Source organism: Poecilia mexicana, unplaced genomic scaffold (genome assembly GCF_051168715.1).
Source record: "Poecilia mexicana isolate PSO_F unplaced genomic scaffold, ASM5116871v1 scaffold_16, whole genome shotgun sequence".
Lineage (NCBI taxonomy): Eukaryota > Metazoa > Chordata > Actinopteri > Cyprinodontiformes > Poeciliidae > Poecilia > Poecilia mexicana.
Window position 1 is genome coordinate 17,213,327 of NW_028263385.1, and position 26,824 is coordinate 17,240,150.

Here is a 26,824-nt window from a genome sequence, read left to right on the forward strand (position 1 = left end):
CAGGTGTTAAACCAGCACGTAACACGGCTTCATACTGTGTGTTCTCAAATCCCTGACAGTTTAACAGCATCATTATCAAAGGAGCTCATTTTTTCAATCACCATCAAGGAATCTTTGGAGTTGTCTTTTTGCATCACCAGATTGCTCAGGACACAATTTCTGTCCTCACAGGCACGCTGGAAAAAATAGAAAGTACATTATCTAGCAGTCCTTAAATGTATTAGACATTAAATAAAACATCTGTCGGAAAACAGTTTGTTGGTAATTTCCTGTGTGAAACTGGTTTCCTTTTTCTTCTGAGGGGGGAAAAGTTTTTCTTTTCTTCTTCTTCTTTTCCTGTTTTCTAAAGAACCCGATGAGAAGAAAAAAAAAAAGAAGAAGTTTGTTTTCCATCCAACAGACATCTGACACAGTGAAAACGTATCTGCAGGCATTCACATTAAGGTGCTCTTTTGCTTTCATCTGTGAAGGGGGTGAGTCCATGGCTGCAGGAGTAAATTACAGCAACAGCATGATGTTAGAGAGTTTAGAACTACAGAACAGCAGGGCGTCGTGAAACCGATCACTTTATACAATGTAAATAGTACAAATTCTTGGCTTAGTTGAATGAAGACGCTGTTCAGGCCTGAATTTAAGGAAGGCTGTTAAAATAAACACTGGCATGTTCTGACAGACACGCTAAACGATCAGTAGGGAATTTTCTGCTTTTGAATAATTCAAAGCTAACCTAAGTATGGAATCGTTTTTCTTTAGCTTTAGCACGATAACCACCAGTGCTGTGAGATAGAGGGCCAACTGAATGCATCACTCTTGGAGTGCTTCGCAAAATATGGAGCTATAACATGTTGCACATCATTTCACCATCCTCAATACTCTAAAGAGAGTTTGTACTTTTTGGGCAGGCGGCAATGCGTAGGTATAGATGACATGTTGTGAGTTTGATATTTCTATTTTTGACAACTGCACAGTATTGTTTTTAATTCCCCCGTGTGCAACAATAAAGAGTTTGTCCTGGTATGTCGTGGTAAAAAGAGAGCTGAGGCAAAAGGCGATTTATCGGTCGATCTATGTTCCTACCCTCATCTATGGTCACAAATTTTGGGTAGTGACCGAAATAATGAGATTTTGGATACAAGCAGGTGAAATAGGTTTCCTCCACAGGGTGTCTGGGCTCTTCTTTATAGATAGGGTGGGAAGTTTGGTCATCTCGGAGGGACTCAAAGTAGAGCCGCTGCTTCCCCACATCCAGAGGAGCCAGTTGAAATGGCTCAGGCATCTGGTCAGGATGGCTCCTGGACGCCTCCCTCGTGTTCCAGCCATGTCCAATCAGGAGGAGACTCAGAGGAAGACCCAGGACACTCTGGAGGGACTATGTTTCTCGACTGGCAATGGTATTGTTTCTCTTCAGCTGGGAAAGATGAAAAGCTGAAAGATCACAGGTTTATCTCTGAACATAGATTGAGCTGAACAGAGGACAATCCTGCAGAAATAGAGAGACAGTGGCAAAGGTTCACCTTTCAGTGGGGCTTTCAGTTTCAGATGAAAGTATAAATGTGTAGATGTCACAGTCAAAGTCCAGAAAATCTGTGGCAAGATCAAACCTGACAATTTTAACCTGCTTTTGCAAAGAGACAATGATCTGGCTGTTTAAAAGCTGATAGAGACCCACCCCAAAAGACCGGCATCTGTAATTACAGCAAAAACTGATTGTACAGTATTGACACTGGGGACTTCAATAGAAATACTTTAAATACTTAATATTTAAATAAACCAATATAGAAAACTATCAAGCATATGGAGTGTCAACAGTTGCAAGAACCTTATGATTGCATGTTAAATAAAAAGTGATTAATCTGGTCAGATCACCTCCTTCCTTTGTTTCTTGGTCATTTCTGATGTTCACGTAACCAGTGAAGTTACTACTGGCTGTTTTCTCATCTTGTTTCTGGTTTTTTCCTGCTGATATTTGTTTTTATTATTATGTCTGCTACATAGTTATCCTCTCAGTCTCAAAGACGTTAAATGTTCTAACTGCACAATGCCACTGAGCAGCTTAAAAAATATTTTACTCTAACATTTTAGAAGACATTCATATTCAGAACTGTAATTCACCATTCAAATCCATTTAAAAAGACATTAAAGTAAATCCCCTGAGGTTTAAAAGCTATTTTGGTAAAACAATTTTCTGAGAGCCAAGAAGTCTAGGAAACTTTTTCACCAGCATTTTCCCCCCCGACCTTTCCTAGAGGATCCCCAGCTGTGCTCAGGCCAGCTGGAAGAAATGATCCCTCCAGTCCTGGATTGATCTGGGCTCTTTGCAGCTGATTTGAGTCTGCCTGCATGGGCACTCACTTTCAGATGCAAAAACATGACACGTGTTTGGTATTAACAAAGAGGGAGGGGGGAGAGTAATGAATTAAATGATTTCTACTTGTCAGGAAAAATACAAAATATATATTTTTTTCATCTTTTGTGTCAACATCAGCATCCAACAAACTCATGACAATGCATGAAATGTGTCAAATTTTCAAAGCTGCAGGCGTCAATTCTTCACAGACCCTGCTTTCATTAAAATAGGACTATGAAAACATCTGCAATTCCTTCCTGAATGTTTCAGTAGACGCGTGCTAATCACTCAACAACATATGTCCACATCCCCCCCTACACTGTACAAACATCTCTGCCGATCTGTAAGAGGGAGATACGACACTTGCAACAGTCCTGTGCATGGTGAATACGGTGGACTGATGCGCTCATGACTCAGTTTCTGCACTGCATTAAGAAGTGTAAATCCCACAAGGAACAAACCTCTCATGTAGGAGGACATCCAGATTAAAAACAGCGCGGCCACATGCTTTCTCATCATAGCAGATCAAAACAAAGATGCAAGGCAGCTTTGAATGCTGTTGCTCTGAGGCTTATTTATGTAATGATACAGCCCACAATCCGGGCTGGTGAGAGGTGGCAGAATCTGGGGCCTAAAGGACCAGATAATAATTTGTCAAAGACTTGAAAGACAGCTGAGCAAGCGGCTAGATAAGGTAAAGAGAAAGCAACGGTTTGACCGAGAGAGGAACATTACTGAAAATAAGAAGTTTGCCACAGAGCTATAAGGATTTGTCGCTGTTTTAAAGTGTATCAGATGCAAAACAGTAAAACAGATTAAAAGAATAATTAGGAAAGTTCAGTTTTGGTTGCGGAAGAACGCCAGAACTTTTCTGTTTTTGCTCTCCCTCCGGGTGGCCCATTTTCACAAACTCTCAGACTGAATTGATAGCTGTGCTAAATCTGTTGAAAGTTGGAGGATGAGTAGCCTCTCAGAGTCTGACATTTTTGTTAAGATGTATTGCATCTCCCCAGCAAGTGACAAGTGGCTCAACCTTAAATAACTTCCTGGATCTGATAATAAATTACGAGTGATGCCAACCAGAAGTACACAGTGACACGCAGACGTATCCATACGACTTGATGTTTTTCATATTTTGTTATGTTAGAACCGTAAACTTCAATGTATTTTATTGGAACTTTATATGCCAGATCAACATTAAGCAGAGCATAATAATAAAACAAAAGAAAAACGTGGCTTTCAATTGTCTCTACAGATACAAATCTAAAATGTTTTGTCACTAATGCTCAAGAAAAGCATTACCCCATCATTATGCGCTAATCTCCATATGTAACCATGACAATATCTTTGTTCGGGATAATCCAGTATTGCTTTTTTTCTCCACATCTACTGGTTTTCTTCTAGATTAAACAGTTCAATTTTTTTTTTTTTTTCACCCAACCAGAGCACTTTCTTCCACCTGTTTGCTGGATTCCCCACTGGCAAATAACAAACTAGAATTGCTATCGGTGTCAACAAAGGAAATTTGTCTCCTCTTAAAGAGCAACAAATGTTTGGAGTTCATAAATAACATCAATTTTTCCCACCTGAGCCGTGGATCTCTGCAGATCCTCCACAGATCCCTTAACTTTGTAGGCTCGTAGTTGCTCCATCTTCTTTTTGTTTTCAGATGATGGATTTATCTATACTGAAAATAAATTACAGTAAGTGGATTCTGTTTGCTAAATATGGGACTTCCAAAGGTGTGTGGGCGAACCAGATTAGGTGTATATTACTAGCACAACCTATCAGCTTTTGTAAAAACAAAAATGGGACAACCACTGTTTTCACTGAACTTCATGTTTGTGTATGCAAAATGAAAAAAAAAAAAAAATTAAGTGCTTATACTTCTTTAAGGTCCCTGGATTTTGTCCAGGGTGGTTACAGCGTCAGCCTGTTAGTGAAAAGAAAAAAGGAAGAGAGGGAAAAAAAAAAAAAAAGCGATGGACTTTTTTTTTTTTACCGACTTTACTGCTGGAACACGGAGCTGTCCGTTAGAGTGAGCACAAAATGAACTTCAGTCCTGGGCTGAAATTGCAGGGTGTGACACGCAGAACGGTTTCAGAACCACGTTGGGGTGAACAGCGCCATGCATCTCCGTCTCCGAGACAGCTTGCCAGACTCATCTGCAGCTGGTTCCGAGCTGCTCTTTGACACAACCCGCTCGAAAAAAAAAAAAAAAAAGATAAAAAAAAAGACCCTTTTATCATCACTAAGGCTGCAGCAAAGCGAACCCTGTCTCCACCCTCTCCTCAGTCCGGGGATGTAGCCCAAACAGTGTGACGCGTTTGCTTTGATTGAGGGCATCAAACTCCGATAAGGGGGGGAAGAATGCCACACACTAAGATGATGTCGGCGAGAAAAGTTTCTTTGTGCGCGAGCGATGGTAAGCAATGGTGGGGGTTGGGGGGGGGGGGGCGTGATGAAAACATACTGGTGGAAGAAATTGGCGTGTGCAAGGAGGTGTGTTTGAGAGTTACTCAAGCACAACGTGGAGCCGAGTGATCCCCCTCTATCCCAGACCCACGCTTCAACTGGGGCTGTATATTATACAGCAGAAAGGAATCAGGTCCAGAGCAGCACAAACACACACACACACACACTGGCTGGAGAGAGAAATGGGAGAGAGAGAGAAACAGAGAAAGAGAGAGATGGTGAGAAGGAGTGTGTGCGTGTGTGTTTTGGAGAAAGAATGAACCACTTCAACCTGCCTGCGCGGCAGCCCGATAATAACTACCAGGCTGTTCCTCTGGATGGATTTACCGTCCCTCCCGCCGCGCACCGCAGATTTTCGTTCACAAGACACCTGATTGTGAAGCCAATCAATACAGAGGGGAATTAGACAAGTAGGCTATGAGATATTTTTTATTTATTTATTTTTTTTTCAGCGTTCTTCGCTTTTCGATGTGCGTGGAATTTAAGAATGCGCACCTGCGGAGAGTCTCTGCTTCCCTTGTTTTCTCTCCTCACTGAGAAGTCCGACTTGCGAGCTGTCGCAGCTATAGGCTACACTTTACTGGACTGGACAGTGGAGTGGGCATGAGGAGGCAAGAGGAGGGTTGAAGAGGAGAGAGCGAGTGTGTGTGTGCGTGTGTGTGTTTGTGTGCCTGGATGAATCCATCTCTTTCCTCTGGCACTCCACAGGCGCTCACCCATTTATTCCAGCCTGACCGACGGACAGCATGCCAAACGCAGACTCCAGCGGAAGAGTTTGGTAAGTAAAGACATCCTGGTTTTTTGGGGTTTTTTTTTAATCTATTCCGTTTATGCCCCTCTTCTTCGAGGAGTAGAGGCAGCTATCCCACAGAACGCTATCATGCCCCACGTTTTTCACTTCTCATCAGAAAACTGGAGTGAGACGTTCACACCTGCAGCACCCCCGGGCAGGACCGGGCATCGTCCGCATCTCAGATCGGTGGAGGAGGAACCGACTCCCACTCGTTTAATGGGCCCCAAGCCTCGAGATTCCCCCGGGATGGCGTGTAGTGCGTGTTACTACCTGGTTATCAGCTCCACTCACCTGAGCAATGGACACTTTCGGCGAGTCAAGGGTGTCTTCAGAGGACCACTCTGTCCAACTGGAAGCAGTGACTCACCGGTAGGAGAGCATGCTGAGTGGAGGGAAATGTGCATGTTTTATAGTCTTGTTTGTGGGGAAACTTTTTTTTTTTCACTACTTGGGCATGTAAAGTACTCTAGAGTAAGTAAGTGAGGCCATCTTCTGACTTTTCTTAAATTGGAGGGCTGAGAGATGGAAGTTTCATGGATTGAAATGCATTGAGGGGGGAAAAATGTAAAGGTAATTGTTCTTCTGACTTTGTGCCCTGTCCCGTTATCTAAAGGTGCTGTCTATACGTCCTTACAAGTTCTGTATTTCACAACTTGCAAGTTCAATTCAATACAATTTCGCCTCCATTTAAAAAGATATCCAGAACTCAGACCATAGTAGTACTTCAATTACATTTAGTTACATATTAAGTTTGCACTTTTGTTTCTTCATTGCTTCTTCCATCTATTTTTATTTTCATAAGCACTTTCCTACTTTTAAAATTGGGCTGGTCATTCAAAAAGAAATATGTATTATTATTATTATTATTATTATTATTATTATTATTATTATTATTATTATTATTATTATTATTTTAGAATTCAACCCAAAGTTTCTTTGTCATAAACAAAACTGATTATCCAAGTTTTGCCTGAATAGTTGGATTTTGATAGTTAGCTGAAACCCAGTAACTTTTTTGAGATATACTATGAGAAAGCATTGAAATTACGTAGCTTACGCATTGTAGCACAGAAATTATGGATTGAAAACCATTAGCGTAACTTATTTTTACCTAGTTATTCTACAAGTTAAGTCAAATTTATTAAGTCAGTTCAGGTTACTTTTTGACACTCGTATTGTTCTTAAATATGAACAATAATGGGGATTTACAGAGACTGCTGTAAAAAAAAAAACAGACTTCATAATGCAAAGTCTGCTAAGAAACAAAGAAAAAAGATGAGGAAAAAGTATGCAATTTTGATGTAAAAAAAAAAAAAAAAAAAGTTGCAGGAACCCCACCAGGGTGTCCTCACAAGAAACTCCTAAAGTTACCTGAAGGTAGGAGAGATAAAAATAAGAATAAAAAGCTCATCAGACCCAGTAACACTCTAATACAGCTGCAGGGTAAATGAGAATATTTTTTTGTGCACAGTGATAATTTCTTTTCCTGAGCAATAAAATAGCATTTTTCCTCTTTTTTTTTCCCCCCTCCACCCGTCCTTTGGGTGGAAGGCAGAAGACTGGAATATTTTTTATTTCAAAAAGAGGAAAAATCGTGTAGTCAAGCATGAAGCCATTGTCCGCTACAGTCCTTTTCCTCTCCTTTGGGAATTAAATGAGTCAAATCACATTACTTCTGTGAGGAGGAAATGAGTTGAGAAGACAAAAATAGGCCTAATTACCTCTAGTCTATTGTTTTGGTCTGCATTGTTTGTCGAGTGTGTGCAAGAAAGAAACTCTTTTTTTGTGTCGACGGGAAATATTAGCCACCAAACTTGACTGTGTCCAGCGTGCAAATCTGTGGTCTGTGGTGTAAATCTGGAGAAGTAAAGCCCAAAAGAAGGAAACCTCCAACCCCCCCCACCCCCACCCCCCCAAAAAAATAGCAAGATATTTTGAACCGTGTATATTTAGGTGAGTTGCGTGTTTGCGTGAATGTATCTGGGTACGTCACAAGTAGATCCAGGAGCTTCTCGGAGGGTCCTGGGTAATCACATATTATTCATGAGCTCTTAATGTGAGATGAGACAAACTGGCACAGCTGATGACAAGTTTGATGAGAAAGGAGGAAAGAAGCAGCTGGTATGTGTGTAACTGCGCGTGTGCACGAGTATGTGCGTGAACACTCGAGTTATTACCAGTCTGTCATGTTCTGCCCGCACTGACTGTGTGATGGGAATGAGGCGAGCGGTGCAGACGCAGTCAGACTGACGGAGAGACACGCCAATAAGTCACATTCACAACCATCCCGGCAAACTTTAACACACTCTCTCAAACACACACACACACACACACACACGCGCGCGTAAAAGCGAGAAAACGATATCTAGTTAGACCATCGGTGCATATCAAGTCTTTAGATGCACACTGCACAGTGCATATCTCACTTTCTGCAAATTAGGGCCCGTGTTTGAATTTCATCATTCCTATCACCTGTCTCAGGGCTCCTTCATCTACTGGAAAAACATCAAAAGCTTCTTTTTTTTTTGGCTGCTCCTGCAACAGTGCCTCCTCTCTGCCTAATTTATCAGAGAAAGTCAAATTTCTAAACACTTGTGGCTCAGTGGCACATCTAAATTTAGAGGAGGATGCAAAGTTTTCAAACAGTTTGCTAATTCCCAAGTTTATGGAAAAGTTGTTTGAAGCTTCTCGGTGCATCTCTGAGATGAGGATTCCCTTAAAATGTGCCACAGTTTTTGTCAAATCTGTGCTCAGTTGCAGCAAAACAGGAAGGTTTACATTTACAAGGCCTATGGCATTCAATTTCTGAAAGTGTCACTAGATCATTATGTCCAACACTGTATACAGAGTAGACATTAAACATTGTATTTACATCAATCAGTTAACAAAGCCTTCCTCTTTCGAGGGGATTATGATGCTAAAATGTTTGTCGGAAAGGGTTGTAAACATCAGATATCAAGTTTTGCCACAGGTTCTTTGACTAGACCATTCTAGCACAAAATAGTTCTTTGATGAAACCATTCTAAAAGTTGCTTTGACTGTACTGCACCGTATGTTTAGAGTTGTTTTCCTGCTGGAAGATGAAAGTTTGTTTGTGTTAAGCCTTAAGGTCTTCCGCAATGTTTGCCCAGTATTTAGCTTCATCCATTTCCCCATGATCTCTGACTGGATTTCCTGCTCTTGCTTTCAGTTCCTACTGAAATAAATTAAAGTTGATAGTTCTAACATGTCAACATTTGCAAAACTTACAGGAAACTCTCTCAGCTAACCCAGAGAAATATCTTTATTGCTTTTTTTTTTCTTATACACAATTTAAAAACCAAAGTGGCCATTAGTTATTCAAAGAGCAATGAGAGTTATTCCAAATCTCTGACTTTTCAAGAACAAATTTTTAAAATGTCCCAAAAATTAGTTAAGAAAACAAAATCTTAGCAAAGGCTGGCAAAAGGGGATTTCATATTGACAACCTTTGATTGTTTTTAACTTGTGTGCAAAATATTTTCATTGTGAAGAGTGTAAATTGTTAGATAGAAAACACAAGACGTAAAAGTGGCGATCAAGCAAAACCACTGACGTGCGATACTTAAAGGAGCTGTGGATCTAAAGATTCTCTGTTCAAGGCCTGACCTTGCTTTGCTTTGCTCGACAAAAATGCTGACATCCTTCAAGGGTATTGCAGGCTCAACTGTATTTGACCTTTGAATGAAAATACAAATTTAAGCCACGTCTCATACAAATTGCTCACTCTGTGTTTTCCAGGTGTTATTTGTTTTAGGAAACATCAAAAGACCTGTCAGAGCTAATGAAGCAAAAATGTAAATAAGGGAAGTTTCCCTATTTGTAAAATGCCGGATCGGTAGGTATGGAAGGTCAAAAGGTAGAAGAGAAAAAGATGCTTTCAGATTTATCTGTATTAGCGTAGACAAGGTGCGATATATGAACCTGTCAACATGATGAACAGTCTGTGCTTGTGGTCGAGCAGTCGAAAAGTGACCCCTTGTTTTAGGTGAAGTGAGGAGGAGTGATTTTAATGCATCTTTTCACGGCGGCTAAACGTGCTGAGTAGCGTCTTTTTTGCCGCCGTGGCTCCAATTCTGGAAAATGCTACAACAGACAGTTGCTCTCTGATTTGTTGAAGTCTCACATCTGGGATTTGTCAAGGATAACTTCATGTATTTTTGATAAGATATTGCAGAATGAAAAAAAAAACAAAAAAACAAAAACAATACTGGACACTAATAAGTGCTGAACATCAGCCATTTTCCAACTCCAGGACATATTCTCTTGTGTATGTTAAAAGTGCTCTGTTATGTTATTTAGTTACCCTCCCTGGAGTGTGCTCTTTGGTGTCAAGGGCAAGTTTTTTTTTTTGCTCATGACTGCTTTATCACCACTAATTAGTAATTATTCTAGGTTTGCGCAACGTGTCTAAATTTTGGATTCTGTATGTGTATTATCACCTAATCATCAGTAGCGAGTCATTCTTCAAACTCTCATTAACACTTTAAAGGATTTCTTTGTTATTGGCGTCGGCATTAATGGACGACAGGAGGCGATAGTAGAGAAAAAAGGTGTTGGAAGAGGGAATTGTTTCAGGTCCAATGGATTGCTAATTTCAGACAGATCCAACCTGATATGCAGCCAGCCATTTTTTGTCACCATTCTCTCTTTGGACCCTTTCTTCCGAGACAAAACCCACTTTTTCTCGCTAAAAATGGGAACAATTACCAGCAGCAAATGGTTTAGAATATTGAACATTTCTTCAGACATCAAGGCTCTCTGCAATTGTCACACATAATTATCACATTCAGCTCAAGTCAGTGTCGATGGAAACTAAGCCAATTGTTTCTTCACAGATGATATGCTGTTGTCAGTTGAACTCATAACTTTCAATGTTTTGTTGTCATAAGTCACCAGTCATGTTTACATCAAGAATTGTGGAGCTAAAGCAGCACAGAAGGTCTTAGCCACCAAAATGGACAAAGGTGCTCTATGTTTCATAACAGATAAAATATGGTGGAGGAATTGCATTCTAAGCTAATATTTTGAATTTATTTAGAAGATTTAAATAGCCAGCAATTCACTGAATATTTAATTAATTTGAATGTAATGAGCTTTTTTTTTTAAATTTTTCCTATATTAGGCTATGATGCCCTTTGGTGGCATAAATGGAGAAATGCATTTGGCTAAAATCCACAGGTGTGTGTGTTCCAGTGTGTATTAGAAGTGTTGAAAGGTGTGCAAATATCATGATGATTTTTCCCATTCACCTTTCTGTTTTTCTCTGACTTCATTTTTAAACACCTGACAGCTGAAAAGGTCTAACTTTGAAGTATTCTTCACTCAGTTAAAGCGTCAACTCTGAAAAGTGTTGTCCGCATGACCTTAGATATTATTACTGATTAGATTTGATGAAGTGGTCCATCAAGGATAAGCACACCTTTCTGTCCTAAAGATGAATCGATGTCTCTAAGTCTGTGATGTGAAGATTTTCTGCCATATCCAAGTTGAGAGCTCGCTGCCTCAAGGAGAGCTATTATGGTGGCGCTCAGAAAAGAGATGTATTTATATAACCCAATCAAAGTGGTTTAGGCACCTTATAAGGATGTTTTTTGCGACATCTCCAGGCAGAGGTGTTTCTGAAATGTCCCACACAGACGAGGCTTCAAGCACTTAACTAAAGATTATGACTCAAGATTGACTTGGGAATGCCCAGGAGTCCCTCTGGAAAAATAGTAGTTGTGCCATATAAAATAGTTCTGTTAGAGGGAATGGGTCAAAATACCAGCAAACTATTAGAAACTGTGTGGAAGGACACCCAAAACAACACTTATAAAATGTTTAAAAGGCAATAATACAAAATACTAAGCACTTTTATTTAAAGGTCTCTTCAGTTTCCCCGTCTCTTTTTTGTGGCATTACGCAAATAAGTCATTTTTCTATCTGACCTAAAGCAGGAAAAGTCTGATTTAACTTTAGAAAGTGGGAGGGAAAATTGTGTCTGTTTTCAGTGTAGCCAAAGCCAATGGGTAATTAGACAGTTTTATTTTGAATTAGTTTCCGTTTAATGGCAGAAATCAGTAATCAAATCTAGCCATCGAGGTCTAATTTTTAAATTTGGTGTAACCAAAAACAATGCCAATAGAAGGGCATTTAAATAATGCTTTTGCTAGAGATTAACATGATTTATGAATCAACAGATCTTTTAGAAGTAACTGTTTGTAATCACCAAAGTGTCTTAAAGTAGTTTAAAGTTTTTCTCCAGAAACTTAAATGAGACGTTTAGGTTGGCGTGACGCTTCCACCTGGACTACGGCTTGTCATTTCGACAATAAGCTCAGACATAAACAAAGTGATCGCAGCTTTTACATGCTTACAGTCATATTCTTATTTTAAACACACTATGTGCTCCCACTAGGCATTTTGCAGTCAAAAGATTGAATTGGTGTATTTCTTTGAGAGCTGTCTGGTCAAATAATAACCACATAGTTTTATGGATGCTTTTCTGCATACGAAACCCTAACAAACCATGTCGGTTTTTTTCAGTCAAATGAAGACCAGACTCCCTATTAGCATGCCTTGTGTCCACCCTTCCACCCCAGACCTGTTTGATGTACATTTTACTACAACTGCTTGAAGAGTTTCAACTCAGAATGTCATACAGTGTCAAAGCGAGTGGAAATGGGGCTTGTGTGTGTACGCGTGTGTTTGTGTGTGTCTCCCCCTCTGCATTTCTCTGTTGTGTTCTTATTGGCTCCAGAGGGAGCTAAGCAATGTTTATGTAAATAAGGCTTCATTTGAACATATGCCCTAAACAATTACCTTGAAAAAAAACTATTCAGCAGCAAAAGAGACTACAATGTTCAGAGTGAGTCATGTTGCAAGCTACAAATATCAGGCCACTTATGAAGGAGCGGAAACAAGCAGAGCCAACTAGAGGGCCATTTGGGATGGCAGTCTGAGCATCTAATTGCCACTTTTAATTAAAATCATAATCATGAGTGATTGAGGATCAGTATCAAAAAAAAAAGCTCTCAGCAGAAAACCTGGACATTCATTAAGTCTTCCTCCTGTTAGCGACAAAGTGAAAAAGTCTTGACTTAAAAGGTAGAAAATGTTTAAACCATAAAAGCCCAGAGACAGCTGCTAAATAATGAGTAGTTACTGTTTCACAGTCAACACCTGTAATGCCGCACCACCTCACATTTATAAAGGCTAATGGCAATGCACTTACATGCTCACCAACTTGGCCAGAGGGCCATGGAGGAACAGATTGAGAGAGCGCAGGTAAGTGCTACTGAATGCTAAAGTCCTGTGTGACTGCGCCGTTCCTGCTGACCGCTGCAAAGTGCTCCTGCTGATCGCGGCTAATGTCCTCCATCACCGCACACACTCAGCGCTTTGGAGATGGCATGTAAGCAAGTGTGTGTTGGGGAGAAAGGTGGATAATTTGGACAGATGGGTGAGAGGGGATGATGAGAGAGAGGAGGGGAAAGGGCAAGGATGGGGGGGGGGGAACGACAGTTGGCATCGGTATTAAAACCCTCTCAAGCTTTTATTGGCATTTCATTTAACTAATGAATTAATTAGTGCCTCATCGCATAATAACCTCTGCTTGATAAGTGAACTGGTTCCCCCAGAGAGGTGCTGTTGCTCCAATTGTTTTCCCTTTGCTTACTTCTTGTCAGCTTTTTTTTTTTTTTTTCGCTTTGCTTTCTATTTTAGTATATTTTCACTCTGGTTTACAAAGTTTTCTAACTGTTTGTGCTTCGTTATATAACTTTTGAAAATAAAGTTGCTGTTTGAGGTGATGTAACCTGCAAGTCTCTCAGCAACAACACAGCGTGCCCTGAGGCAGACGCTAGGTGTACAAACATCCTAAACATCATCCATATATAGTTGTATTTTTGAATCGAGATTGTTATAAAGATGGTGGTTGATCTGTATAAGGTTTACTGATAAACAAATCCATATTTATTTTTGTAAAACAATGCTCACCTCTAAGCATACTGATATACTGAAAGGGAAAAGTATAATTTGTCTATGTCGATATTCTGTTTTGTACTGTTCTTAGCAAATCAGTCTGAGCTTGTTTCTCTTTTGGAGACAAAAGAGAAATGACTACTCTTCTCCTTGTTCATAAAAAGTCAGCATTTATATCATACTTATAAACAGTGCTCATTGGTACATTCAACAGAGGACAGAGTTGAGGGAGGTCTGTCTGCAGGTGGAACTGGATCGGAGAACAAACCGGAGATCGGCTGCACCTGCGGCTTGAGGTGTGTTCCTCTGGTAACAGACCTGGTACCGTTTACTTATATCAAAGTGATGGAGGGGCTGCCTGACCCAGAATGGAGCGACAGATTTAGGCTGGATGTTTTCCCCTCTCTGCCAGCAGCACACCAAGCTTTTTGTGGAGCAGCTTTATGAACACAGAGTCAAATGTTGCGTAAGTCACAGTGTAGCTGATACAACTTGGGGGACACACACACACACACACACACACACACACACACAAGGGTATGCTTACTAATTGCAAGGGCAATTATGCGTAAAATAATAATAATAAAAAGGTTGATGTAGCATTAATATTAGGCTACATTTTTATTTCCAAACAGGCCTATTTTGGAGGAAAACAAATCTGGCCCATAATGATGGGAGATATTAGATCTGGCTGATTGTGTTGTACTGTCTATGGTATAATGCATATGTGTTACATTCTGGTACTTACTTTTACTTTCCCTTTTTTTTACTCTTATTTGTACTTTTTCTATAGTTTTTGTTATTTTGACAAAAAAAAAATCCCTCTGGGAATCATTAAAGTAATCTTGATTTAATTTGATAGTTGGAGAGCCCAGTTCTGAGTCCCAGCCTCTCCTGTGGGCCCTGGACAACTGACCCTGCTGGCTCCCTTGTCTATTTTTGTATTGCTGACAAATTCAGCAATACGATGCACTTTAGTTCTTCTAAGGTATAACACATCTTGATAAGTACGTTCACTGTTGTCTGTCCTGCAACTTAAAGCAAAATCAGAAAACTCTTGTTCTTGTGGATTGTGTGCAGGCCCAAAGTCTTAATTTGACGTAGCTTTAAATTAATCCCATATTTTCTAAAAGTGCTTTGTTGAGAATGTTGTCAAACTCGTGTTGTGATTCATATTTACTCTGTTTGGCCCTCCCAAATAATTTGCATCGGGTATCAGGAGATGAGCGTAGTTGGGAAGATCTTCATATAAAGCTACTCTGACTACTACGTTTTTTGAAATGTTCAGAAATTGTAGTATAGATGAAGATATCTTAGTCGTTATTGCAATATTCGTGCCAGAACTTGTTCTTACAACATAAAAATGTTAATAATTATAAAAAGCTTAGTTTATAAAGGACTTTTAATTATGTTAAAAAAAATTTACCTTTTCAACTTTTAATTGATTATTTTAAACTATGACAACAAGACAAGCAGACAAACCACCTGTCATACCCTCTACCCCCCTCCCCCCGTTGCAAATAGTAAACACATAGCAGATGGCAATCTGTGGTGAACCCCCTAATTGGAAAAATTAAAACGTATCTCTCTTCAATTTTTCCAAGGTTACCAGTGCATTTTAGGCGATCGCTTTAAAGTTATTGTTAACCTTCCGAGATCAAGCGCCCCAGTATCTTTCTGACTTGTTGGAAATTCACACTTCTGTGGATCTGTGGTCATCTAGCCAGAGAATACAAGGAGTTCCTCAGACCAGGGGGATTTGTACTGTCAAAGGAGCCTTTCTCCAACAGTGGAGTTAATTTCCCTCTCTTTTTAACACTCTCAGTCCTTATTTCTTTACAAAGAAGAAGCATACCTTTTTAATCAGATATACGGAGCTTTTATACAATTGCTTTTCTTAATGTCTTCTCTACAGTCTCGCGTCTTTCATGTTATCTTGATGCATTTTATTATATTTTTTCTACATCACTTGTTTTATATCAGAGACATCTACTATAGTAAAACAAAGTTACCTATTTAGGCTGATATACATCTGTGTATATCCAGCTATGATCATCCACTTGTTATTATCTGTCAAAGCACAGAGTATTTCTTGCATGACTTTCTTACCCACTGCAGTTTGAACAGTGCACACTGTTCAAACTGCATATTCTTAATTTATTTATCCTTTTGCAGATTGAGGTTGTAATATGCAATGCATTACTAGGGAGTTTCTGTCTCAAGATGAGAAATGTGGCTTTATGAATACAAAATAGTGGTCACCTGTTTTATTTTTGCATGTGCACAGCATATTCCCAGGGAAGCACTCTAATAGCCAGCTTTATTGATCACTCTGGTGGAAAAAATAAACTTGCAGTAGTTGCTACTCTGGTATCCTGCAAACATTACATATTCACGGTCGCTAACGTTATAGCTAATTTATCAATTTACCCCTTCTAAAAATGCTTATAACATGCATAGCTGTCAATTTTTATAGTTCAAACTCCCAATATAATTTAATATGCATTAAGCGGAAACCAACTCAGCTGACATGTACGAGCTTCCTTATTTCTGCTTTTAGGGGACACAACCAATCAGTGTCAAGTAAAATAGAAGTCGCTTCTTCAAATAATTTGGAGTCAAAGAACATTGAACTGCAAATAGTCGGGGATACACTCTATTTAAAAGAGCTTATGATGACATGCACTCTGGAAAGATTCTCAGGATCTATGGGAGCAAAGCAGGCCCACAGCAACACAGATCCCCCACCATACTTAGCAGCAATCAAAAGGTGCTGTTCCACATGTTCATCGAATGTTCACGCCAGACCCCTCTGGAATGTCTGTTACCAAAGAGTTCAATCTTAGCCTCGCCTGCAAAGCAAAAATATCCAGTCAAAGTCCCAGTGGAGTCCAGAAAATGTCATGTTTATGTTTATGCTGGTGACGGTTAAGCAGGAAAGACTTTAATTATGGAATAACTGCTTAGCAACCAGTTGCCTTGTAGACAGCATCTGATCCTTAGTGAGACTTTTGTGACCTTAGACTTCACAAGATTTTTTTTTTTCTTTTTCTTTGCTTATTATTTATCTTTTGCTCCTCAGTGTGCATGGTGGCAAGATAAATTTGTGTCAAGAAGTTATTTAATTTTTTTTCTCTACTTTGCTAAACAAAAAAAAAAAACATGTCCTCTCCTCCTGAACAAATGTGCTCAAATATAAAACATTTATGACTTTTTTTTTAACTTTTTTTTGGACATTATGATGGTTTATTGGCAGATTTTTTTTTTTTTTTATCCAGTCTGTTTTGAGATTTTTCATATATCTCTCCCACGTGGTCCAATGTGAGTGGAGGGTGCTGCATAATGGCCACAAATATTCATGACGGGTTAAACTGACTTGCATTGGTACAGAGTTTGTTCGTGCAAACTTGTTTGGAAGGACTGAGAGTTGGCTGGATTTTTCGACATGAAAACGTGAAGACAGCCTCAGCTGATTTAAATATTTCATCATGAAAGGTCCAAACATCTTCAAAGTTTTAGAAGTTGCATGAAGTACATGTCAGAGCTTTGTGGATAAACTTTGTGGGACAGTTGATTACTGACAGCACCAAGTCAGTGCAGTCATGGCAGCTAAAAACCGCACATGTATCGACGAGAAAGGTGAAAATAATCCATTTAAGCAATTCAAACACGAGCCAAAATTAAAAATCTACATTCAGGTTATTATCACTCCATGTTTTGAAGCCCTTTCTGTCATGATTCACAGTTGTGTTTAAGCTCTCCCTCATGTTTACATGTAGATCAAGTTATTTTTTTGGCTCTTTTTGTTGAGTTTCTTCGGTTTTTCTTCTATCTTTTCTATGTGTATTAGTTTATTTTCACAATGTCAGCCTTTAGCGTTTGCTTAGTTACATCCTCTGTGCTTTCATTCAAATTTTCCTGTAATTAGTCACTCATCCTTCCCACAGTTTCCTGCTGCTCTGCCTTCTGTTGCCTGTACTCACCTGGTGTCCATGTTACTCATTAGATCTTCACATTATTTCAGCTTCTTGGTTCTTTGTCTCACTGCTGGGTTCTACTGTTGCTCTGGTCCTGGGTCCCATGCTGATTTTCCTTTAGTCTCGGTAAGTTTCAAACTTTAAATCCTGCATTCAACTCCCCGCCGTGCGTCTGAAAACATCCTGCTGCCATTTTGGTCCTTTCCTTCTCAACTTGCCTCCAAAACACGGGACTTTCTGGTGGGAGTGCAGGCTCTCTTTAAAAGCCTGTAACACCTTAGCAAATCATAAATATAGTCATAATAAGTGTAGACACTGTAAGTGATGGAAGGTCAAAAACCAACTTCTACCTACATATTAATTTATTTTAATTTCAAATTAAAAACGTATGTATTTTAGATGAGTGCGTTTTATTTTTCTGCTGACATCCTTGACAGAACCTCGCTCGGCTTTCAGCCTGCAGCAACGCCTCTTCCTCCAGACGGGGGGCACGCCACCCACCATCGGTACTGATTATAGAGGAGTGCTTCAGTCAACCTCTTCAAAATAATCCAACCTAAACTTTACAAAGCGTGCATTCCAGTGTTAGATCTGTGCGTTGAGCGACACACGAGCTGACAAAACACTTGCTCATGCACGCTGGCGGCAGGCACAGCAGATGGCCAACCTCTCGTTTTGCACATCACCTCAGGACAGATGTTTGTCTGTGTGGTCATTAGTGATCACAGCATCAGATAATCACCTGGAGACACGCTAGCACATAAACACACACACACACACACACACACACACACTCGCACACAATTAGTGAGTGTTTGATAATTACGGGATGCTCGATGAACCATCTGGAACATAAACTAAGGCAGAGATTAACTGACTTGCTCAAAAGACAATCACAGACCCAAAAAATCTGATGGCATCGAGAATATCGTAAAATTAAGTAATCAACTGAAATTAAGTAATAAAAAAATTCTGAAGAGCGTCTGTGTTCTTTTATTTTCTTGAAGCCTCTCGTCCCAGTACCCTGAACTGTGTAAATGTTTCGTTTTTTGTTGCTTTTCTATCAAACTATCATTTGCAGTCATCATCTATAATTTTCCACTTCCATTTCTCTAGCCAGAACCTTTGCTCTCACGTCTTTCTTCTGACACCTCTCACAGCTCTCTCCTTTCGCTTTTCATCTCATCTCTGAAGCCCATTCATTTTTTAGCAGGTCAAAGGTGCAGCTGTTTAGGCCTTTGAATCGTCTGTGCGGATGTGTAGGTGTGTGTGCGTGTGTGTGTGTGTTGTGTGTGTGTGTGCGTCTACAGTATGGCTGTTTGGGTGTGGGTGAGGAGACTAATATTGAAGTAGCAATATTGCAGAAAAGTCCTTGAAGGAATGAAAGGGAAGCCAGGGTGTGCTTTATTTGATGGTCAGTTTTTCCCGCTCTTCAATAACCTCAATTTTCACATCTCCATTCTGCTCCTTCTTCTTCCTCTTTTCAGTCCATCTGGAGTCACGCCTTCACATGGTAACGGTCGTGGAGATTGCATTTATAGCTCCATTAACCACAGCTTGCATATTTTGATGTGCCTTCATGCACGCCCAGGTGTGTGCGTTGCGCATATTTGCATCTGTGTGGTTCCACTGCCCGCATATCTCCACCACCGCTGACACCCAGGCCAGGGTTAAGAGCAGCTCAGACAAATTAATTATCTCTTCTCTGGAGGAGAGATGACTCACAGTGCCTTCTGGCAGAGCAGGAGCCCAGGAAATACTCCCAGCCTATCAGAGACCGAGGGGGGCTCCTTCTGAATAAAGCAGCTTGGATTTCTTTCCCGGCTCAATCTTCACATCACATTTTTCTTCCACTTTGGATGTGCATGAGGATTATTTATAAAAATGAATGTGTCTGAGAGAAGTTGAGCAGGCACTGCATTTATAGATCAAAGCGGTGAAGGAATTTTAATGCATATGAACAAGTTTTACTTCTCTGAGACCGAGTTCGTTGACATAACATCAAGGCTTTTATGTTCTGCATTGCTTTGCCTTGGATAGAAGAGGCCGTTGTGGCAAGTATTACTGCATGCAGGAAAACTCGCACACAGGAAATAAATAAATGGAAATTACTTATTTACTAAATGTGGAAACTCGCATATCCACTGCTAAACCATTGAATACTGCATATTTTCAGTTTAAGTTGCTGTGCAATGCTAAAATTATGTAAATAAGAAGCGTTCACCTATGCTCCACCGCAGTAAAATGTACTTACCCTCAACAAAAATGTCAGATCAATAAGAAAATACATATTTACACAATGTACTGTTAAGCTGTATAGACGCTCAGTCTGCACTGATGAAGATTTAGTCACCATGGTGTCCCTTAATGTAGGGAATATCTACTCTCTTATCAATTTAGCTAATTCTTTCTCTCTCTGTGTCTCTCTCCACACAGGGAGGCATCAACACACATATTTAATTTATGACACAGGATTTGATGTTTCACAAAATGCTTTTCATTTTTCCACATTACGGTGAAGCAAAATTCCTGGCAACGCAAGAAACCATGAGGTAGCGTTTTAATAACTTGAAAATAGCTTTATAAAATCTCATTTCAAAACAATCACAACATAATCTTTTAAGTTTTAGGACAGTTTTATAAACTAGTCTGAGATCATGTTAAATACTTGATGCATTAAGAAGTTAAATAATGAGATAAACACATGAAATCCTCCTGAATAAGAGGTTCTTTCGAATTTATGCATTTATTTATTCCAGGGGATTTTGCTGAATCATGAAGTGAAGCTTTTATGTTTCTGCTGCTTCAGCCGTTTTCTTGTACTCGGGATGCTTCATATTCCCTTCTGACCTCTGACCAACTTCCCTGAGTAAAAATAGGTGCTGCGAAAGTCAAAGTGAGGTTCAAGGATTCACAGCAATAAAATGGGCATAACGGTTACGGTTAGAAATGTCTTTGCATCTAAGTCGATATTATTTAGTTAATTTAAAACTGAAGAGGAAAAAGGAAATAACACAAGCAGAGCAGAATTATATGTTGCGTTATGATATTGCATGTGTTACCACGTACACTCGGTCTAGCATGGGCTCATTTTCATGTATCAAAGCAGATAGGACCTACTAGGACATTCTGATGGCAAAGGGCTGGTCATGCCTCAGTAGAAATAAATCAAATTATACAATTTTTTACCTCCACCAGCCTCGAGAGCCAACATAACACTAATAATTCATGCTGTTTGCTTCTACCAGTCTTCATATTACCCGCCATGGTAAAAAAAAAAAAAAAACAACCTGCTGCAATTACCATGAGATGCAGTGCTCCTATGTTTAGCAGATTGAAGATGCCAAGAGCTCAGCTTAGGTTAGCGCTGTGCAGAAATGTCCTGGCTGCATGCTGCCAGGATGGCAGGATCACAGCGGTCTGCAAGCAGCCTCCAGCTACCAGCCACCAGTCCTTGGCAAACTCTTTTTGTATGGGCAGGGTGCCTGACTCTGCTGTCTGTTTGTGTATGTATGTTTGCAGTGATTGCATTTCAGCGATTCTTTTTTTTTTTTTTTTTTTGCTCAAGTCTGCTTGGTGGCCTTCTTACCCTTGCTGTGAGGTATATTCTTAACCCTGTGGTACAGGATTAGTCATAACAGAGAATGGGAAGACATAGAATCGGCAGGAGGGAAGGGGGGGAAAAGGGAGAGAAATAGCACAAAGATGAGAAGCAATGTGTGGGTGGATTGTGAGCAAAAGCATATGCATGGCATGGGTACTCATCAGTTTACCCGAGATTCCCTACTTTTCCACTTCTGCAAAAACCCAGAGGCATGGAGTATAAACACAAAGTCTGTAAGATTCTGCTTTTGTCTGCCTCTTTTCATTTAACAAATGATATAATTCTACATATGCAACACTTGTCCCATCTAAAGAGAAACAGGAAAAAAAAATATATCGTAGCATGTTGACCTTCGTGTATTATGTTGTAGTACCTAAGTGCTTTTCATGCAAAAGTGCCAAAAACCCTTCTTTAGTTTTTATGCAATTTGTTGTCATATAACCACAATCTTTGCATTCAGCTCCCCTGAGTCAACGCTTTTTAGAACATTCATCAGAGTGAATATACTGTTGGTTTTTCAGTGTAATTATAGCATCTGAAAGCTATAAATGTGAAAGAAAATCATTAATGTCTGTCTATTCTTATTTGCAAAAAATATTAAAGATTTAGTGAGATTAGTGAACATGGCCTCTTTTTATAACAAAAACACCCTTGGTAGTTTTCCACTACTGTACAGATGGGAGAGATATTAAAATAGCAGTAAAGCTGAATTTTGAAAGAGGAAAAAAAATGTTTCAAATCTACTGGCATAATTTGATTGATTAAAATATGAAGTGAATTTTGTTCTTAATCAGAACAAAATTCTGATTAATTGTAAAGGTAAAAATGATGAAGGGGAAAAGTGGAAGATGTTGGAACCTGACCTCAAAATTTTATATGGACGCCTTGCCTTTAAGAGTTAGAGATAACCACAAAAAAATATGACTGATATGTTCATAAATCTTTCACACACACACACTCACACACATACAGCAGTGCAGTGCCCTTTTCTGAACACGTTGCTAATGCATTTGATTATACAGAATATAAAGAAATTGTTATTAACTTGTATTAATAAGAGTGGGTACTTTTGTCACATATGATCCAGCTGGTTTTAAACCCTGACTAGTTTTGGTTTATACTGTTGTAAATCTTTACTCGACAAAGTTTTTATGTCAGATGGTAGACCATCTCTGTGTGCCAGAAGACTAAACCTTTCCTAAACCTACATCCAGACTAAAACAGGAATAAGGTGGTTTCAGCATGTGGCTCTATTTGTCTGGAACTAGTTGCTGAATATTTTGGCTCTATGCACACTTTCAATGAGTTTTCAGAGGTACCATATTAACTTCGAGGCAGGACAGCCAGTGTGTACGTTTTTGAAAAAGTGGAAGTTACTCCTTTTACAGAACGATGAAAGAAAAATCTACGAGCTTTGCATGCATAGCTGAATGTGGGTGAGTGTTTGCGTTTATGCAGCGGCATGTGAAAAACAGCAGCGTGTGATTTATGTAAATGAGTGTCACCGGCCGAGAAAGGAGGAGGAGGCAGAATTCCCAGGCCTGATGAGTGGCTTAATGATTCATCAGCCCAGGCTGAGGCAGGCATCAATAATGGATGACAGAGTGGGTCATGCAGGATTGCTCGCCCCTTGATTAAAGCGCTCCACCGCTAAACGCCTCACTTCCTCCCTATTCTTACCTTCTTTCCATGGGGATAAATACAGGAGATGTGCTGCACACGCACGCCGTTGCACGCCTGCACATCTGGTCGCACACACACACGCCTTCCTCCTCAATCTCTGCCTGTGCAGCCTAATGTCATCTCACCTCTCACATGCTTAATAGGCTCTCATCCCTTCCTCATCTCCTTACCCTGTTTCTTCAACCTTAATCCAATCTTATTAAACGTGAGACAGAAAGAGAGCAGCGAAAGTGGGTAAGGAGAACATCAAATGCGTTTGGTCTAAACGAAGAAGGAACCTTTCTCCTTCGAGATAAGAAAGAAACACAAATGTTCATGGCCTCTTCTTCTCCCACAGACTGGAAAGAGTCATTCCTCCCCCGTGTCGAGCTGTAAGCTATATGTGGCTGTTAGTGCGACAGGACAAATCTCTGTCTATTAGGAGATATAAACCTCTAAACCCTGAGCTACGCTGCCATACATACTAATGCTGCCATGCCGACGGTTGGCGAGAAGTTAGAACGATGGTGAAGGATCCAGGAAAAGAAAGGCTGGCAGGGAACAGAGGAAGATTTAGATCTGAGAAAAACTGCGCACAGCACAAGATCCTATCCACCACCGAGTAGCAGAACAGCAGGAAAGCAAAAAAAAAAAACAAAAAAAAAGGCCCTACAAAGTTGGGACAAAAATTCATACAGTCTGCGTATGTGTGCCTGCAAACAGTTAATTTCCTCTTCAGAGGTGTTATTAGTCACCCATGCACTTGTGCAATCTGCCTGGAACAAGATCACTCACCTTTATTGGACACACTTGTGTTATCCCCCTGATAGAGCACAAATGAACCACACAAAGAGAACAAGCACACAGGCACAAATGCTCACCCGCAACGCACCCGACGGCTTCAAAAGAATCTGCAATCATAAAAGCTTGAAAGGGAGCAATCATTCCTCAATTCAGCGGCATCAGCAACCCATCGCTCGCTCTCATCCGTCCTCGCCCCTCGCCTGTTAGTTTCCTAGTTACTGGGACTTATATGGGCTGTAACAGAACCGTGTGTAATCTTCGTTTGTGTTAGGTCTGCTCTTGAAAGCTGTGGCTGTCACAAAGTGATTACCTTTACTTCTTAACCTGTCTTTTCCTCTAATCTCATAAAGCTCAAACTGCGCTGTGTTTACTTTGCTCACTTTCGTTCTGCTTCAGAAACTAACTTTGCAATTGTGGGGAGGAAGTAATCAATATTTTTTGTTTAATATTTAGTCTGCATTATTATCTTAATAGAGATTCTAAAAAGAAATGAAAACTCAGATGTTTTTAGACTTGAACAAAGAGAGCTCACTGCTGGAGAAACTAAGGTGGATATATTTAAATCATAGAAAATATAGCTGTATTCTGGCAACATAACTGCATAAGCAAAGCCACTTAAAGGCATTCTCACTACATTCAGTAGCTGTTTGCTTCCAACACCCACTGTAGCTGCCTAACAGCTAATGCTAAATTAATTAACTTTTTCTTGAATGTCTGCAGCATTCACTCTCTTACCAGATTGTACTGTCAGCATTGTATCTGAAGGTCGATCTATACTGGGGAACGCATCCAAAAAAATAACACAAGGCATTTTACCTGATCCAGTTAGATGTGACAAGATCTGTGACTATATTTTTAATATTGTCATATTGACACTAAAATAGCTACCAGAATCCTGTCCAATAATGCAATGGAGAAACGCATCCCGTATCTGTTAGTCAGAAGAAAGTAATTAAAAATATTTCTACTGCTAAAACTAATGGCAATAATTATAGCATTAGTACTAATTGGGACAAACTACGGTTTTTAGGTATGCATTTACTAGATACCAGTTGAACAAACAAATTAAAATATGACCAGAACTGCTGTGGGTACATTTTCACTTACTTCATTTTCAGTAGCTTTGTTTTTACATAGGGAAAATCAGATGTAATCACACTTCCAACCGTTTTTTCTTCGTAAAATAAGTGACTGCAACGTCTATTTGTGGACAACTCAAAGTTCTGAGAAATGCGTTGTGATGGGCTTGTTTTTGCTCTTCACAGGTAGCCTTGTCACTGAGCAAAATGATTATCAAAAACTAATGATTTTCTGAACTGCATCTGGAACAAAGTTGAACTGGTTTGATGGAAGGTTTGATGTCATTGTAAGATTTAAGTTCCAGTGCTGAGAGGGACCGCAGTGAAAGAGGTAATTGGTTTGAGCTAGTTATAATCTCAGCTCCTAATGGAAACATTTAAAAGAGAAATGGACTCGAGAATATTGGGAAAGCTCTAATGCAAACTGAAGTGGGTAACAGTGAGCTGAACAAAAGTGCTAGTAACTTCAAAAGCAGCCCCTGCTCAGCAAAAAGGGGCGAAACGGATATCGACTTTTTGATCCAAGTTATTTCAAATTTAGGTTCTGTTATTTTGGGTAGAAGAAGAAGCAGATATTAACTTTTTTTTTTTTTTAGATATTGTGTTGTATCTTAAGCATCAGTGTATTTTATAGCTCATATCTTTAAATTGTTACATAATTATACAACTTCCATCTACACCACCAACTATGACCAGCTTGTCTATATTTCCACCAATATACAGTTTTCTAAGTGAGGAAAGTGTTTACTGGTTGATGTCCAGGAAGTTTTAAACTACATGGGCTTTTTTGCATGTGACTAAAATGTTTCATTTCCTTCTGGTCAGTTTAGAGCGCCTTCTTCCATACAGTTGCTTGTGACATTTTTAAACGTACTTTCTTGTCTTTCTCCCATAAAGTTTGGATTTATAGAGCATCCAACTAATAATATCATCTAAGCCGTGGATCTCTGAAACCCTTCCAGATTTCCCATGGATATTTAGTCTGTGCCTCTGCTAAATGCTCTTCTAATAAAGCCAGACAGTTTGACAAACAAGTCTTGGCATATTTGCAGTTGGTGAAGTTTGAAGTGGTTCTTAACGTCATCACTGATCTGTCAACCTTGGACTTCATGATGCTGTGTGTCCACTAATGTTTCCCAGCAAATCTCCAAGGCCTTCACAGAAGGCAGATGGCTACATTAGATTTTATTAGGGGGGTCAGGGTAAAGGAATACTTTTATATATGTGTAAAATTTTTGAAACAATACAGAGTTCCTTTGTGTTACTCCAGTAACCCCAGTAAAACACAGCGAAACACACTTCAACAAAACATGGAGCAGCAATTAGCATTTTTGTAAAATTGAGAAATAAAATGAATTAAAGTCAGAGTCATCTTACAGCTCTTCAAGTGCTTAATGTTTCCTGAAAAGTTTGCAAACTAGCACTGCAGTCTTTTTCAATGCAATTTGTCAGACTACACTGTGATCACTTATTGAAGCTGTCTTTGAGCGGCTTTTCTGGACAGACGGGAGAATGAGGTAACTCAACAATGCTGTAAATCCCTGTTACTGTTTGTTCGCAGGGGTTTTCAATTGTGTATGTAATTTAAATGTCAAGAGTGAATGCTCCATATACCTCTTTTTTTATCTGCCAGCTGGGAGAGAAAACGTTTAATACTTGAGGTGACATTTACCATGAACGAAGAGCGGCTCGATAGGCACTCAGATGGAAGGACACATAACTGACAAGTACTTTTAGAGCTCTAAAGAGAAAAGTGGATACGAATCAGAGAATGGGAGGAATCCGCAACATAATAAAAAGGTAAAAGTGGTAGAAAACGAAAGAAAAAACACCTGAGGGAATGGGAGGTTTTGTGATGGGAAAGACAAAAAGTGAAAGGATAATAGATGATCAAATACTACTAATCTGTTCATCGAAGATTCTTCTTACGCATCCAGTCCTTTAGAGAATTTGTGTTAAGTCAGGGCAAAAGGTGGACTCCTTGCTGCAAGCTTCAGAAAATCCAGTGAAAAGCACAAAGTTCAACCCAACTTACATTAGTCCCACCATACTTCAGCGAATAAGTGGTAGGAACTTAAACTTTAAAGAGAAAACAGAGGC

The 26,824-nt window shown here is 39.6% G+C and overlaps 1 protein-coding gene across 1 annotated transcript in view; it reads left to right on the top strand.

Annotated features, from left to right (window-relative positions):
• The first annotated feature begins 4,804 nt into the window (after positions 1–4,804).
• Positions 4,805–26,824, top strand: part of znf804b (zinc finger protein 804B) — a 50,491-nt gene continuing 28,471 nt past the window's right edge. The window contains exons 1-2 of the mRNA XM_014967355.2: positions 4,805–5,600; positions 5,731–5,984. Of these exons, the coding sequence (XP_014822841.2) occupies positions 5,498–5,600; positions 5,731–5,984 (357 nt within the window). The 5' untranslated portion in view covers positions 4,805–5,497. The remainder of the gene's footprint in view (positions 5,601–5,730; positions 5,985–26,824) is intronic.